We start from the raw sequence: 17,866 nt of genomic DNA, 5'->3' as shown, positions 1-17,866 counted from the left end.
GTCCCCTGGGGCAGGACCCAGGTCCCCAAACACTTTTTATGACAATACCATGAATATAAGCCTTTAAAATTAGCACTTTTGATTATTCATGTTCGTGTCCCATAGACTTTATCGATGTTTGCGTGTTCGAACAATTATTTTGCCTGTTCGCATGTTCTGGGGCGAACCAAACAGGGGGGTGTTCGGCTCATCCCTACTGCTGGGGGATCTATTGTTGCTGGGGGGATTTATTGTTGAGGGGTCTATAGTTGCTGGGGTTGTCTTATGTTGCTGGTGGTTAATTGTTGCTGGGAGCGATCTACTGTTAAGGAGGGGTTCATTGTTGCTGGCTGCTGGGAGGTCTATTGTTGCTGGGGGATTTATTTTTGAGGGATGGGTCTATTGTTGCTGGGGGGATCTTATGCTGCTGGTGGTAAAATGTTGCTGGGAGCGATCTACTGTTGAGGAGGGGTCTATTTTTTGCTGGCTGCTGGAAGGTCTATTAATGCTGGCTGCTGGGGGACTGTTGTTGGGAGGCGGTATTTTATTTCAAGCAGTCTGTTGTTGCTGGGGGGATCTATTAAGGTCTATTAATGCTGGCTGCTGGGGATATATTGTTGCTGGCTGCTGGGGATTATTTTGTTGCTGGGGGTATTTATTGCTGAGGGACGGGTCTATTGTTGCTAGGGGTTCTTATGTTGATGGTGGTAAAATGTTGCTGGAAGCGATCTACTGTTGAGGAGGAGTCTATTATTGCTGGCTGCTGGAAGGTCTATTAATGCTGGCAGCTGGGAGATCAATTGTTGCTGGGGGGATTTATTGTTGAGGGACAGGTCTATTGTTGATATGGGGGTTTATTGTTCAGGTAGGAGTCTATTCTTGCTGGTGGGTCTTATGTTGCTGGTGGTCAAATGTTGCTGGGAGCGATCTGTTGAGGAGGGGTCTATTGTTGCTGGCTGCTTGAAGGTCTATTAATGCTGGCTGCTGGGGGTTCTGTTGTTGTGAGGTGGTATTTTGTTGCAAGCAGTCTATTGTTGCTGGGGGCAATCTATTAGGGTCTATTGGTGCTGGCTGCTGGGGGATCTGTTGTTGCTGGGGGATTAATTTTTGAGGGAGGGGTCTATAGTTGCTGGGGTTCGGTTATGTTGCTGGTGGTCAATTATTGCTGGGAGCGATCTACTTTTGAGAAGGGGTTCATTGTTGCTGGCTGCTGGAAGGTCTATTTTTGCTGAGGGGATTTATTTCCAGGGAGGGTCTATTGTTGCTGAGTGGATGTTATGTTGCTAGTGGTCAAATGTTGCTGGGAGCGATCTACTGTTGAGGAGGGATCCATTGTTGCTGGCTGCTGGAAGGTCTTATTAATGCTGGCTGCTGGGGGGTTCGTTGTTGTGAGGCGGTATTTTGTTGCAAGCAGTCTATTGTTGCTTGAGGGGGATCTATTATAGTTGGGGGTGTCTATTATTGCAGGGGATCTATTTTGGGGGCTATTGTTGCTGGCTGGGATCCATTTTACTGCTTTTCTTATTATAATTACCAAATTCTATACAGAATACTTAGCACCACAAAATGATACTTGGTTCTTTTTTTTTTTTTAATGGTGGTACTGGGAGATGGGTAGGGGGTGGAGACAAGGTAAAGTCCTTGGAGGTGGGCAGTGGGTGGACACAAGGGATGGTGCTTGGAGGTGGGTAGGGGGTGGAGACAAGGGATGGTGCTTGGAGGTGGGTAGGGGTGGAGACAAGGGATGGTGCTTGGAGGTGGGTAGGGGTGGAGACAAGGGATGGTGCTTGGAGGTGGGTAGGGGGTGGAGACAAGGGATGGTGCTTGGAGGTGGGTAGGGGTGGAGACAAGGGATGGTGCTTGGAGGTGGGTAGGGGTGGAGACAAGGGATGGTGCTTGGAGGTGGGTAGGGGTGGAGACAAGGGATGGTGCTTGAAGGTGGGTAGGGGGTGGAGACAAGTGATGGTGCTTGAAGGTGGAGACAAAGGATAGTACTTGGAGGTGAGTAGGGGGCGGAGACAAGGGATTGTGCTTGGAGGTGGGTAGGGGGCAGAGACAAGGGGTGACTTGGGAGATGGGAGTTCCTGCACCTAATCTGTGAGAAAAAAAAGCCCTGATTAGATCCTATAACATAAAAGTTCTTTAAAATGAAGTCAACCTATCACTTAAAATGTGAAATTCCTGAGAACGTGCTCTCATCAACTTTAACTAATATTAATAATCATTTTAGAATTCACCAATCAAAATATATTTATTAATATAGACAGATACATCTACATAGATATTTGATCCTGCAACTAAAATGGCATCATTATTTATCTTTCTGGAAGGCGGCGGGTGACATCTTTCCTCTCTTGAAGAGCGATGGGTGATGGGTATCTCGGGTATCTGACACTTTAGGGTGTTTTGGATACTTTCTCCCCCTCTGGTCACTGTGGTTCCTCCTCACTAAGTGACCACACTATTCTCTAATGATATAACGGCTGGTGGGAGGAACCACTACACTCCGCAGGAGACAAGGATTCCAACAAACCCAACATGCCTGATACCAGCAGTGTGCAGAACAAAAATTAAACCCACCGTCCACCTAAGAGGTAAGTATGAAATGTTCAGATTTAATAATGTTCATTCTCAATACATTAACAAAATACTACAATTAACAATAATAGAGATAATGCTATAACTACTGGTAACCCAGCGTTGCTCCATACTTATTAGTGGATAAATGTTTTTGTATTCAGGTCAGGTCTGAACAGAATTATGTGACATTTTGGGAAAAATATACAACCAAGAAGTCCAGAACTTGAGGCTATTAGAGCAAAAACCTCCACAGCCACCATGTATTTTCCTCTGGTACTCAGATAGGCCGGGATCATGGCAATCCAGACACTGCAGAATACCAGCATGCTGAAGGTGATGTACTTGGCCTCATTAAAACTGTCCGGTAATGTCCTGGCTAAAAAAGCGATAATGAAACTCACAGCTGCCAGAAGCCCCATATATCCCAGGACAGAGTAGAAGCCAATAACTGAACCCTCATTACACTGAATGATGACCTTCCCCTGATAAGAGTGAGTGTCCCGATCCTGGAAGGGAGGAGAAATAGACAACCAAGTGACACAGATTATGACTTGCACCAGTGATAAGACACAAATGATAAAAGTGGGTAGTTTGGCTCCCATCCATTTCCTCCAGGGACTCCCAGGTTTTGTGGCTTTAAAAGCAATACACACCATGATACTTTTGGCAAGAAGAGAAGAGACAGCAACTGAGAAGATGACACCAAAAGAGGTGACACGGAGCATGCAGGTCACATCTACTGGATGGCCGAGGAACAAGAAGACACAGAGGAAGCTCAGCATGATGGAGACCAGGAGAAGATAGCTCAGGTTCCGGTTATTAGCTTTAACAATGGGGGTGTCCTGGTAATGTATAAATATCCTCAATATTAAACCAGTCAGAAGACAACAGAGGATGGAGACAGCCGAAAATACTACAACAATGGTGTCAGTGTAGGAAAGAAATTCCACCAGTCTTGGAACACATCGATCCTTCTTCTCATTTGGCCATTCTTCATCAGGACATTTCATGCAGTTTTCACTGTCTGCAAGAAGAACAATACAAACACAATGAACATAGGGGTCAGAGTTTCAATCAGTACATTTTAGGGCCTCACGAAATGAGATTGGCCGTCACTACATCAGGATTGATCGATTTTCACATATACAATATACCCCATAGTCTGTAGACTCTATAACTTTCACACAAATAATATACACTGATTTAGGGTATTTTCACCAGAGAAATGGAACAGAATACATTTTGGCCTAAATATATGAAAAAAGATTATTTATTTGCAAAATTTTATAACAGAAACAAAGAGAAATGTGTCTGAGTAATTGTCATTCAAAATGTGAGTGTGCTGAAAGCTGAAAATTGCCCTGGACAGGAAGGGGGTGAAGTGTCCGGTATTGAAGGGGTTAAACACAACAGAAACACGGGGCGTGGCTTGACCTTGCTCGAAGATGGACGCTTGAGTACAGAGCTCCCGTTGCCACAGGAAATTCTCCCAGCTAACGGAGGTATTCTCTCCCTGAACCTCACACACGACATGGGGACCGCTTCCAGGCAATCGTCGGCATCCCGATCCCGCTCTCCCCGCGCACAGAATGGAAACCTGAGCCAGAATATACCGGAGATGTTCCGGGCCCACAGAGATAATATGGCCCCTTCCCGCCACAGACACTCACAGGGACAATCGCAGGCACCCTCTCTGCCTCTGACTGGATCTTCACTGACAGGCGCACCTCCTGCCCCTGCCCAGCTAGCCACAGCTAACCATGAAGGGATGGATATCCCTCCTCAACCCCACCTGAGTATCCAGGACCTGCGAACCATTGCCACAGATATCAAAGAAACCCTCTCAGCGGCTATCTCAGAGCTCCGTTTGGACATACATGCCTTGGCAGACAGAGTGCATGTGGTAGAGAGAGTGACAGAGAGGCAAGATACGGTCATCCGCCGGGCCACAAGAAAGATAGACTCCCACACTCTCCAGCTAAGGGATATGCAGCACCACATGGAGGACCTAGACAATAGGGGAAGATGACATAACCTGCGGATCAGAGGTATGCTGGAATCCATTGAAGGAGATCAGATCCCCACGGCAGTCACTAAACTCTTTAATGATTTGTTGCACAGACCACCTCAATCTGTCATAAACCCTAAAGTGAATCCACCGAGCCTTGAGACCTAGGGGCAGAGGCACAGATCCCCCCAGAGATATTGTCTGTTGCCTGATAGATTACAAGCTTAAAGAGGACATTCTACGTCAGGCGAGAAGCAGACCCCACCTCACATAAGAAACAGCAAACATCCAGATATACCAGGACCTTTCAGGCATCACTCTGCAGCATCGCAGAGATCTGAAGCCCCTGCTGGACGTCTTGCGAAGTAAAGGAATACACTACAAATGGAAATTCCCTTTCTGCCTATCTGCCAACATATAAGGTCGCACAATGCTCCTCTTCTGCGACACTTTAGGCATCCAGCTTGTGGAAGTCCCTAACTGGTATGCTAACTTCCATCACACCGTTAGCAGGATGGAGAAACAACAAGAAGAACTGATGGAAGCTCAAGATACCAGGTACCGTAGGAGACGGTCCCCCTCAGGATCCAGGCATCACACAGGGTCACGTTACCCGCAAAGAGACCTGAGTCCCACCATTCCACCCAGCTCCAGGAGAGTCTGGAGGGATCGTTAATTCCCAGTCGGATGCCTCTTCACACACAGTCATAATCTGCTACAGTTACCTAAAATATGACTTTGCCAAGTTCTTTCTCATCCTCTGGTTTACACCCTAGCCAGTTAGACAGTTTTTCAGTCTTGTGACAGTTCTTTGCTCTATGTTTTTTCATATCAAAGTTTTTCCACAACAAACTAAATGTTGTCAGTGCACGCTGCCAGTGTAATCATTTTGTTCAGCATTGACTCAGCATACAGTCCACTCCACCTACCGAGAGACTGCCTAACGCTTGGATATCTCAGAACCTGTGCATACAGACCAGTACTACAACTCCCATAACACACTACAGCATCCAAGCAGCGCCTGATTGGAGAAGAACACACTCCAGCTCACTTCCTGCTCTGGAACAAGAAAAAATACCCCCTAAATGGGACTTTGACAGACCACCAACTCTATGATAAAAAATGTTTTTAATGATATACGATAAAAAGACGTGAAAGCGTCTACACAATACATAAATGCATTATATAAAGAAACAAAACAGAAAATGCACAAATACAGATCATCATATCATATGTACTCTCCAAGGGGTGGTGTACCCTGATACCCGACGCATTTCCAGTATTCTGATACCTTCATCAGGGGTTTGAGAGTTGAGTATATTTACATATGTATGAATTCCAATGGAATGATTCTATATTCAAAGAGCACGAAAGGCAATTAGATCAAGTAGAATATTTTGTGGACGCCAGACCATAATGATGGAAGAGCTATAAGTGTACTGTGTTTCCAGCATCAATGGATGTTATGCATAGCTGCATGGGATGGATGATCGTTAGAGCTTTTAGTGTGGGCTACATAACGGGCGGATAAATATCCAGACGTCCCAAAGTGGATGTGTCCTGTGGATGTCCAGTAAGTGGTGTGCCTTCTATGTGTCAGTGCCTGCTCTGAATCCGGCAACGAATGACAGGATACTTTGAAAGCCGCACACCAACCACAACTGAGAGCTATAAGACACTCACTCATGCTGGATCTCTGTCCCCACAGCTAAAAAATACTCCTGGAATAGACCACTTTAATACACTGGTGGCACTGTATATCCGATCCACAAGGACTCCATCCAGACGCTACCTCCTACACAGACAAGTGATCATCAGCTTAGCTGCGCTGTCATACTGCACTCTCAACCGGACACTGATAATCTCCTTCTTCTCACAGACAAGCGATGAATGACTCCCCGGAAAGCTGCTGTGCGATTACAAGGCTCTATATTCACGTCACCCTCCAGATGCTGCTAAGCACAGATTATATGCGCTGAAGAGTTCTGCAAGCAAGTCACTGAACTCTGCTCATCTGATTAAAAGACTTTTCTAGTAGGTATCAGACATGCTTAACTAAGGTGTGCTTCTGATTAATTTCATAATATTTTCACCATAGATAATAGGTCTTCAACCTCTATACTGTTAAGTCTCTTAACCCTTGACATGGACTCCCCATTGCAAATCCAATGGGGACCTCATTGCAGGAATGTACACTATTACACTATCACAGAATTGACAAAATGTCACTATTACTGAGCCGATACCCTACATGGAAATAGTATATATTCGACATACCTCCCCCATCCGTCTACACTGTAACACAATAAGCACTCCCTATCACAACAAACTATAGTGAGTGATACCTCCTCCTTACTCTACTGAACACCCTGTGGCGACAGGCCACCTAGCCAGTCACCGAACACTCTTTGTAGTGTGGTCTGGGTCAACCCCCAAACAGCGGCGTACCGCGGTGCGGGCATTCCGACAGGCATGCACTCGCCACCTGCGCTCTGTACTTCCCCAATCCGACCTCCAATTTGAGGAGGTTAGACGAGTCCATCTCCCCTAAGTGATCTCCCCCTAAAGGCAGTATTTAACATACTGTCTTCCAATCCATTAGGCTACACGTACCTCTCTGATACACTTACCCCACTATCCCCACCCCCCCACTATGGCGGACAACACCAACCCTTCCTTAAAAAAGCCAAAAACCTGCTCCCACTTCCTTGAAACTTGAATTATACTCACTGAATATCCGAGTGCTCAATACACCTGAGAAAAGATCACAACTAACCAAAGCGCACATCGCCCTGATACAGGAAACTCACTTCAGATTTGACAATATAACTAAGCTCCACAACCATAACTTTCCAACGGTATACCACGCTGCCAACAATATAGCTAAATCAAAAGGGGTATCTATCCTGATCTCAAAAAATTGTCCTATCCAGATAACTGACGTACAAAGTGATAGTCAAGGTAGATTTCTCTTTCTCAAAGGAACACTTCAGAATAGACCAATCACCATTGCGAACCTCTATGCCCCAAACTCTCAACAAGTGTCTTTCTTCCGTAAGACCTTACAACAACTTACAGCTTTCCAATCGGGTACTCTTATTGTAGGAGGAGATTTTAATATTCCCCTGACACCCTCCCAAGACACTTCTAATGGGTCCTCGTATATGACTTACAGAGCCCTTCGCGCAATAAAAACCCAACTCAGCAACTTAACTCTTCACGATACATGGCGCACACTACACACGAATGTGAAAGACCTCACTTTCTTCTCCCCACCACACAACAAGTATTCCAGAATAGACTACTTCTTCCTCTCCCAAAACGACCTAACCTTCCTTACTGGGGCGTCAATTGAACCCATGCTACTGTCAGACCACTATCCAATAACTATGACTTTGACACTCCCGTGGAGTCGCATCAAATCGGCCATCTGGCGTCTAGATGACTCCCTTCTGATGGACCTAGAAAACACACACAACATCTCCAAACGCCTTTCCCAATACTTTGCGGAAAAAGTTTCAGAGGACACATCACCCACTGTCATCTGGGCTGCGCATAAATGCGTAATCAGAGGCAAACTTATATCCATAGCTGCCAGAAGAAACAAACTCAGGAAAGCCCGCATCGAGGAACTGTCCGCATGGATACATTCCCTTGAATACAAATACAAACTTTCAGTAGCCACCAAATGCTATGCTGATCTTTTGAAAGCAAGGGAAGAGCTATTGGAAGAATTACAAAAAACACTGCAATGCAAATATGCGCTTAGCCAAAAACTATTTTATGAATTTCGGCAATAAAACGGGCAAATTATTGGCTAAAAATAAAGATATGGGACCTCTGCGCTACTATAAATCTGAAATGAATACAAAATAAAAAATATATACAAAGAACGTGGAGATGCTGCAAAATCAATATAGTGATCACTAGTCACCTAAATAAAATAGAAAGTATATAATTAAATTATATGTGATCTTGCGCATAAATCTCAGTTAGCAGAAAGTGGTTGAGAAAGGTGCTGAAAATAATTGTGTGTGCGACAACGTCTCCAACCAATAATAAAACTTTCCACCAATAAACTCATATACAAAAAATGTGCTCACATGTGTAACAGAATAGGAATGATCAATATATAACACAATACATGTGCAAGCTATACACATCAAAAAAGGGGTGTATACAATGAATGTTCATAAAAAAGTGTTCAAAAATGATGTGCAAAACACACAATGTATCCAGCGAAAATACTAAATAAAGTTCCAATAAAAAATTCAAATAGAAAATTTCAATGTGTATATAATTATATTTATATTAATGATATACTTTTTAAATTATTGGCTGAAGCCCTACAAATTAAAAAAGCGGCACACACCATCCACACCATTAGGACCCCATTGGGGCGACACCCTAGTCACTCCAGAAGCTATAACAGACCAATTTGTCTGCTACTTCTCCAAACTGTACAACCTACCTGAATCGAAAACTACCGACCCTTTCTTTGATTGGAACAAGACTATAACTGACTTCCTATCTAGATATACCCCCCCTCCTCCTACGGAGGAAGAGGCGTTAGACCTAGACCTTCCAATTTCGACTGAAGAAACCCTGACCGCACTAAAACAACTATTGACAGGAAAAAGCACAGGCCCTGATGGATTGGCAGTCAACTATTACAAATCTTTCTCTGACACTCTTATTCCCAACTTTATCACAGCATTCAATAACCTAGCCTCCTCCCCCCTCGTCAACAAAGACATCCTAGAGGCCCACATCACACTGATCCCTAAACCAGGCAAAGACACCGCGATAGTGTACTCAACGTAGACATAAGACGTAAAACGCCAAAATACTGACGAAAGGGGTACTTCCCTTACTTCCCAGATTGGTCTCTGTTGACCAAGTCGGTTTTATCCCTGGTAGGTAAGCCAGGGATAACGCCATAAAAGCCATAAAGATGCACCGTTGGCTAACGACAACTTCCTCCCAGGGATTCTTTTTATCCTTGGATGAGGAGAAGGCATTCGACAGGGTGCCCTGGGACTACATGTCAGTGACACTAAAAACTCTGGCACATCCCACACACTTACTCTAAATGATACTTGCCTTATACTCGTCCCCTACTGCCAGAATTAGAGTCAATGGCCGACTGTCGAGCACCTTCTCCATACCCAATGGTACACGCCAGGGTTGCCCACTCTCTCCACTTATCTTTGTTTTAACCATGGAACCCCTCGTTCGCAGAATCTGGGAGAACCCTGACATAAAAGGGATTCATATTAAACACAAACAATACAAACTCGCTGCATATGCGGACGATATCCTACTATTCCTCTCAGACCCCATTACTACTATTCCTAACCTCCTTAAAGACTTTGCCCTGTTTAAATAACTCTCCAACCTACAGATCAACTTCGACAAATCAAAAGCCCTCAATATTACACTCCCGAATACCTTAGTATCCCAATGCCAACACAACTTCCCCTTTAGCTGGGAACCACATGCACTAACATATCTGGGCACTAAACTCCCTACCAAACTGTCCAAACTATATGCCATAAACTTCTTGCCAACTCTGCAGAAAATCCAGGGAGACCTGCAAAGCTAGCACAAAGGCTCCAGAGCTGCCATCTTGAGGATGAATGTCCTCCCCAGATTACTCTACCTCATACAAGCCATCCCCATCAAACTCCCCCCTCCTTTCTTCATATCATACAAGAGAATGTGCAGAACCTTCATGTGGTCCTCAAATACCCCCAGACTAAGTTGGGACAGAATGACACTCCCAAAAACGGAAAGGTGGGATAGGCCTCCCAGATGTTCACAAGAAAAAAGAGAAAAAAAAAAACTGCGCTAAGAAGTGAATGGTGAAAAAAATTAACGTGAGCAAATGACTGTGAAAGCAGCAATTAAAAAAAAATATGAAACACATATAACAAATTAAATAGAAAACACCTGAATCGCGCTAATAAATAACCATAAAGATTGTTAAAAATAATCAATTATGAATGTGATATATCCCAAACTGGATCGGTGGAGTGAATAAAATCAAATAGATGTATGACCTTATTGGTATATATCTCTGTGATCACTAATAATAAATCTAAAACCAAATTGAATCACATTTGAAAAGACAAATGATAAAAAAAGTCTCTCAATAAATTATGAATAGTCCACCTGTGCAAAACAAAAATGCAAAAAGTCCACACATAGGAGAATCTTCAACTTTTGTGTAGTGAAAGATTGTGATACACCACCAGTGTAGAAGGGGTTACTCCTTACCAGACATAAACGATCCCCCATTACAGAGTATCATAGAAGACATGTCAGCTGTATTAGTAAGTGTGCTGGACTGCTGCGGCTGTGCTTCAGATCGTCATAAGAGCCAGATCGGTTCAGATGTGAACATAGCATGTAACAGAAAATAGTGAGCTCCGATGGTGTAAAACCTTTTAACTTTATTCTTATAAAACGTCAAAAACACACTTACATATATCGTCAGTAATCAAGCCTAAAGTCCGTTGTGTCGGCCGAACCCACACGGACAAACCTGTCCTACTGGAAGAAAGCACACAGACTGGAGGTGACGTCAGCGCATTGTCCTGCTCCGCCCTACGCGTTTTGTGATAGGTCACATCATCCAGGGGCACGGGCGGTACGCTGCATCACCTCCCTAAATACCAGAACACCATGCCAAGCTAACCAAAACCTCCTTATCATTCCCAAATACCGCTACAAAGCAAAGGGAGAACGAAGATTTGCAGTCCAAGGACCTCGACTATGGAATGCTCTTCCAACCAACATCCGCATGGAAGCAAACCACCAGGCCTTCAGGAAAAAACTAAAGACCTTCCTTTTCTGAGAAGCTGTCAACAGAGAATGCATCCAGCGCCTTGAGGCGATTCAGTTCGCATTTGCAGCGCTTTACAAATCATTCATTCAAGCTTCGCTCTGAGCCGCGGTCCACCAATGAGCATCCAAATTGCTCGATATGGACCGCGGGACCAGACACAGAAGGCCGGTGGATAGCAATAAATAATGTCACTCCTAACCAACATTATGATAAAATCGGACAAAGCACAGTTTAATACACCAAAGCGTCTCATGTCACTCCGGTGTACCATGTATCCCACAAAATATGAATGGAGTTCTAAAGTACCTATGTGTATTTGTCTGATACAAATTCAGCAAAAGGCATCCAATGCTGATAGTGTGCATAGAGAATTCCTTATACATTAATGAAGATTGATAAAATGGATAAAATTATTAAAAATAAATAAAAAAACATTGTGTTGACAGAAGGGCCCTTGATAAATATATCAAGGACACACCACAGAACTGTCAATCCAAAGTTGGTAGATAATGCAAATCGTTGTCAATCACAACCATAAAAGGAAGTGCAATTGACATATAAAACCTGGTACAAATCAACTCACATGAGGTATCTGATCCGTATCATCTAATCTCTAAATGAAGACTAAAATAACCAGCAGCTCTCACTGGCCTAGTGAATATAAATGTATGACAAACACTTAGCTCTTACCAAATAAACTAAGCCCGGGAGTCCAAAAATTTGGACGATTGGGACCACAACCACAGTGAAAATCGCTGCCATCTAGTGGTAAAACCACATAATGCACAGCAAAAAAAAAACTCATTGTGCTCAGGGTAAACCCTACCACTTTGTTATTATACCAGTCTTAAAAAATGTTTGAACTACCAAAAACTTTTGTGTAGAAACTCCTGAACTAAACAAAAGGGCAGAAACAAACCATGACTTGTGCCACAAACATATAGATTTATAAAATAAAAAAAATAATATAAATTATGAAAATAATCCAGAAGCAACCTCATGGGTCAAGGCATTGATACTGAAGGGGACTCATAGGACTCAATGGATGGAGGCTCAGAACAACAGCACCCACTACCCCCAATTAACCAAGAACCATAGGACCAAAATATGCTCAAGAATGATTAATAAAAGCATTCACGTCGGGATCGACATTAAGTCCGAAAGGAACATAGGATTTGAGTCTATGGATCCAGGACATTTCACATTTAGAAATCTCCCTAACCAATGACCCACCCCCCCAATGGGGTCTATATTTGTCAATGCCCATATATAATGTATTCGAGGGGTTTCTCTCATGTGCCTCATCATAATGTCTTGATACTGGGTGTTTGTCAAAACCCCATCTGATATTGTTTATATGCTCAATCAGTCTAACCTTTTTGTCCTCCCCACGTACTGTAAACCACATGGACACTGTATAAGGTAGACCACACCTTCAGATGAACAGGTTATAAATGGTTCTACCTCATACGTACGTGAGGTGCTAGTGGAAGTGAACTGACTAATTTTTCTGTCTCTACATCTATTTAGGTTACAGACCTGACGTTTTTTACATCTATGGTAACCCGTGAGGTTGTGAAAAAAATTCCTATTGAGACTTGGTGCATCTTGGACCATGGGGGCAATCGTATTTCCAAGAGAGGATGCTCCTTTGAACACAACCTGGGGATTTTTTGGCAATATGGTTCCAAGAACCTTATCACTAGTTAGGTTATGCCAGTGTTTACAAATCAACCTCTTGACGCTCCTATGTTGTGTTGAAAACATTGTGATAAATGACAAAGAGAATTGGGTGTTATCCCCATCCTGTTGTTTATCTTTCAAAAATGACAGCCTATCTTTATCCCGTATAGATTGGAGCGTTCTCAACAAAGCACCATCATCATACCCCTTATCCATGAACCTTTTGGTAAGGACAGCCGCCTGACTGTCAAAGGTGTCAACTTCAGAACAATTCCGTCTTAAACGTGCATACTGACCATGGGGAACTGCCCTTAACCAAGGTTCATAGTGACAACTATCAAGGGGGATGTATGAGTTCTTATCGGTCGGCTTGAAATAGGTGGATGTTATGAATTTAACATCTTTAACAGTGATTTTTAGGTCCAAGAAGTTTATTTCCTCACTACTGGCCTCAAAATTCAGTCTAATCCCCCTGTTATTGTCATTAAGAAACGACATAAAGTCCTGAAGTGCGACCTCGCTGCCATCCCATAGGAGGAGGACGTTGTCAATGTACCTTGCCCAGAGGACCAATTCCGGTCTAACCTGAGCCTTGAGGATATCCTCCTCCCACTTGGCCATAAAAAGATTGGCCAAGCTTGGGGCATATTTAGCCCCCATGGCCACACCCCTGTCTTGGCAATTAAATTGATGGTTGAACCAGAAGTAGTTATGACTGGCCGTATACTCCAGAAGTTCCATAATGAAATTGATATGAGTTGGAGCCAAACCAGATCCTCTAGTTAGATGTAACTCAACCGCCTCTAATCCCAAAGTGTGGGGGATGATAGTATAAAGGGAGGTCACGTCAGCCATGACCAACCATAATCCTTTCTTTGGAGTGATAGTAGACAGCATATTAATAACTTGTTTAGTATCTTTAATGAAGGGGGAACCTTCTGAACTAAAGGCTGTAGGTAATGGTCTATATACTTGCCCACCCAGGACATCACCGAGTCAATACCACTGACTATGGGACACCCCGGGGGCAAGTAAGACTCTTGTGGATCTTTGGGAGATAGTATATGACGGGGGTACGGGGAGCAGCTGGCACCAAAAACAACTTTACCACTGCAAAAGCCCCTGTCTACAATAACTTCAAGCTCCCTCTTATACCTCACCACTGGATCCCTACTGAGTGGAGTATAGATATCTGCATCATCCACAATATGATGCATTTCCTTTAAATAGTCACACCGGTCAAGGATCACTGTTCCCCCACCCTTGTCAGCTGGTCGTATGACTAGGGATTTGTTATTACAGAGAGACTCCAACCCATTCTCAAGATCTCTATGCATCCTCACCTTCCTAACTTTAATATGTTCCAAATCCCTTAATATAACATCCCTGAAAACTCTGACATTCAGAGCCAAGGACCCAGGGGGATTGAAAAGAGATGAATTTGAGAAGCCCGAATGTTGATAATCGGACCTCCCAATAGAAGCTTCCCTAATCGGGTTGTTCAGCATGTATCGTTTGATATTAATCTTATGTACATACTTATGTATGTCCATATAAGTTTGAAATTTGCTCAAGCTCCTGGGCGGAGCAAACTTCAAACCCTTGTCAAGTATCTTTTTCTCGGAGTCTGTCAGAACCTGTTGGCTTAAATTGAATATCCCAGTCCCTACATCCTCTTTCTTTTTTGTTGATTGGCCCGCCTCCCCCCTCTAACTCCTCTCTTTGTTCTATGGGCCGTTTCTGGCCCTGGCTGTTCCTGGGAAAACCCCAATTTTGGTTCCCACGAATACCAGGCGATCCAAAACCTTGGTTAGATCCCAAATGTGGTGGACCTCCCTCCTGATATTCAGGGTAATGGATTGGTTTATCCCCCATTCCTCTCCGGCCATAGCCACCTTCATATTGGCCATACACATACTGAGCTCCAGAGTCGGATAGAGGGAAAAACGATTTTGTGTTGGAACATTCCAACCATATTCCCTATTCCCTCCAGATAGTTGGATAGGGTATGGTTGATTGTAACTTGATTGGTGGTTAGGGGGGCCCTGTCTAACTGGATAATCGCCCCACGAGCGTGGGGGGACCTCTCTTTGATGTTGAGAGTGAAAGTCGTAACCTGAATTATCGTACCCCGTCAAAGGAGTACTTGGATATGACCGCAAGGGCCCACGTTTGGGGAGTTTAGCTTTAGCTTTATTCCTCATATTATTCAGGGGGACCAGGGGGACCTCATCTCTAGATGGTAGTTGAGGATCTCTCCTTGTCTGGGTGGGAATGGGATTAGGTCCAGCAATACCTACTGTGGAACCTTGAGGTTAGGCGTCCATAGCCCCATCTCCCTCCCTTTCAGAAGCAAGTTTTTTTCTGCCAGACAAAGACAAAACCGGATTGATAATCCCTCTTATCTCTTATATATTTCTTTCTTTTTTGTTCTTTTGGCCCCTTTCCTCCTTCTCTAGTGTCTTATGTAAAGACCCAGAACATTCTTTATATTTCTCACTGCTGTTGATAGGGGGCTAGATTGGCTTTAAGGTTTTTGATTTCCTCATCCAATCTGGCAAGTTTCTAACTTTTCCTCTGAATGAGGAACCATAAAAGACCTATGCCAGAATCATTGAAATATTTAAACCACCCTTCTAAATCAAGGTCTCCTTTTTGAGGGCAAACCTCCCACCTTAAACTTCTGGGAACAATAGCTTCCTTGATATACGATTCTAGGAAAGCGATGTCCCATTGAGTGTGCAATTCTGACACTGTGCAAATCTGACACAGATGTTCACAAATACTACTGGGCGAGCCAGCTCATGAGAATTATTGACTGGCATGTACACACACACACCAAAGACTGGATACAGATCGAAAATGCCTTTGCTCAGACACCGGTCGCCCACCTCCCTTGGATCACCCAGAAGTAAATACCAAAAGAATACTCCACCCACCCGCTAATAGACCCCACTCTGCTTAACTTTAGATTAGCATGCAAAACTCTCAATATGACTCCTTCTCCAGGGCCCATGACCCCGCTGACCCAAAACCCTGAGTTCCAGCCTGGTCTTCTTGCACATAGCCCAAGGGACTCCCCCTGTACTCCACTGATTAGAGCCCAACAGTTCTTTCAAAATGGGGCGCTCCTCTCATACTCGGCAATCCCTGCAGCTCTCCCGGAGCTTAACATACCCTTTTTAAATATCTCCAGATCAGACACTTTCTTCAAAACACACAACCACTTGGCCCAATATTGTAGGGACCTCACCCCCTTCAAGCATATATGCAACAGCTCGGAACCCCAGAGACACCTAATCTCGGAAATATACTCATTACTTTTTACTGACAACAACCCAAACTCCAAGATAAACCGACAGTGGGAGACTGAACTAGCCACAGACATATCCAAAGAAGAATGGGAACGCATTTTTGAATACATACACAAAGGGTCCATCACCATTTCTGCACAAGAAAACAGGTATAAACTCTACTCCAGATGGTATAGAACACCTGATAAGATACACAAATACTTTCCGAGCATCCCCTCACTCTGCTGGAGATGCAACACCACCCACTCCTTACTCCACATTTGGTGGGACTGCCCGCTAATACAACCTTTCTGGAAGGAAATCCATGAACTGATCATTAAAATCACAACCTACACCCCAGACTTCACCCCAGCACAATACTTCACCACACATCCCTACCATTTTCATCTTATAAAAAAAATCTCTTACCCTACACCTGATCAATGCTGCCACCCAGTGTATACCGGTTCATTGGAGGACCACTAACACACCTACGGTTGCCGAATGGATTAACCGCGTAAACAAAACGGCCGAGATGGAAAAACGTATCCACCAAGCCAAAGATAACCCCACTAAATTTCAAACCACATGGGCCTGTTGGATGCATTATAGACACTCCATGAGCGCTGGTAACCCCCATATCAACACTTGAACTCTCACATACGGAAGGATAGTTAGTACCCGAATGTACCGCACAGGCAATCCGTCACCCCCCCCATTACCCCCATTCTAGCTCACCTTACCCAACACCTTTTACTACCCAGATATATTGAGACACCAGGTCCGAGGATCTTACCACCCATCCTGCAAGATGTATCACACCATCACAACCTGCAAAAATTATATCTGTAACTACCCAGACTGGGGAAGTAATCCCTTATGTAGGGGCCATTACATGATCACAAACGAACCGCATGTGAGCTAAATACTTTATACATCTCTTCAAGCCCCCGCCTGTTCCCTACAGGGGAGTGCGGGCAATGGGGTGGCCTGTAAAGGTTTGTCTCTACATTACATGTATTGCCCCTTTGGTTCATAGGAATACATGATGTCCCTGGCATCATAGTAGCTTTGGAGATAATGGGTTTTCGCCCATTAATAGCCTTCCCCATATACAACTACAGTTGTCCATCGGTACGCAAATGTTTATTCTTAGAGCGTTATAAATACAAAAGTTATGAAATTGAATACTTGCAATGTACATGTCATTTGTATCTCTGCTTTGTTGTAAGATTTTGATTCCTATCATCTGTAACTTTGTAACACTGTTATTCATGCCTTTGTTATTGTAAAAAATTCAATAAAATCTTTGGAAAAAAAAGACACATCAGAAACAGACAATACAGAAACAATGACAAAAATCTAGAAGATATCTGTGTTGTCTTATTATTGACATGGGTTCCAGCACATATATATATATATATATATATATATATATATATAATATTATCAAAAGTATTGGGACGCCTGCCT

General features: G+C 43.6%; 1 protein-coding gene across 1 annotated transcript in view; it reads right to left on the bottom strand.

Moving 5' to 3' along the window:
* Positions 1–2,693: 2,693 nt before the first annotated feature.
* Positions 2,694–17,866, bottom strand: part of LOC141126440 (vomeronasal type-2 receptor 116-like) — a 126,358-nt gene continuing 111,185 nt past the window's right edge. The window contains exon 6 of the mRNA XM_073612380.1: positions 2,694–3,583. Coding sequence (XP_073468481.1) covers positions 2,694–3,583 — 890 coding nt within the window. The remainder of the gene's footprint in view (positions 3,584–17,866) is intronic.

Source organism: Aquarana catesbeiana, linkage group LG02 (genome assembly GCF_042186555.1).
Source record: "Aquarana catesbeiana isolate 2022-GZ linkage group LG02, ASM4218655v1, whole genome shotgun sequence".
In the NCBI taxonomy this organism is placed as follows: domain Eukaryota; kingdom Metazoa; phylum Chordata; class Amphibia; order Anura; family Ranidae; genus Aquarana; species Aquarana catesbeiana.
This window is presented reverse-complemented; position numbering and strand designations above follow the sequence as displayed.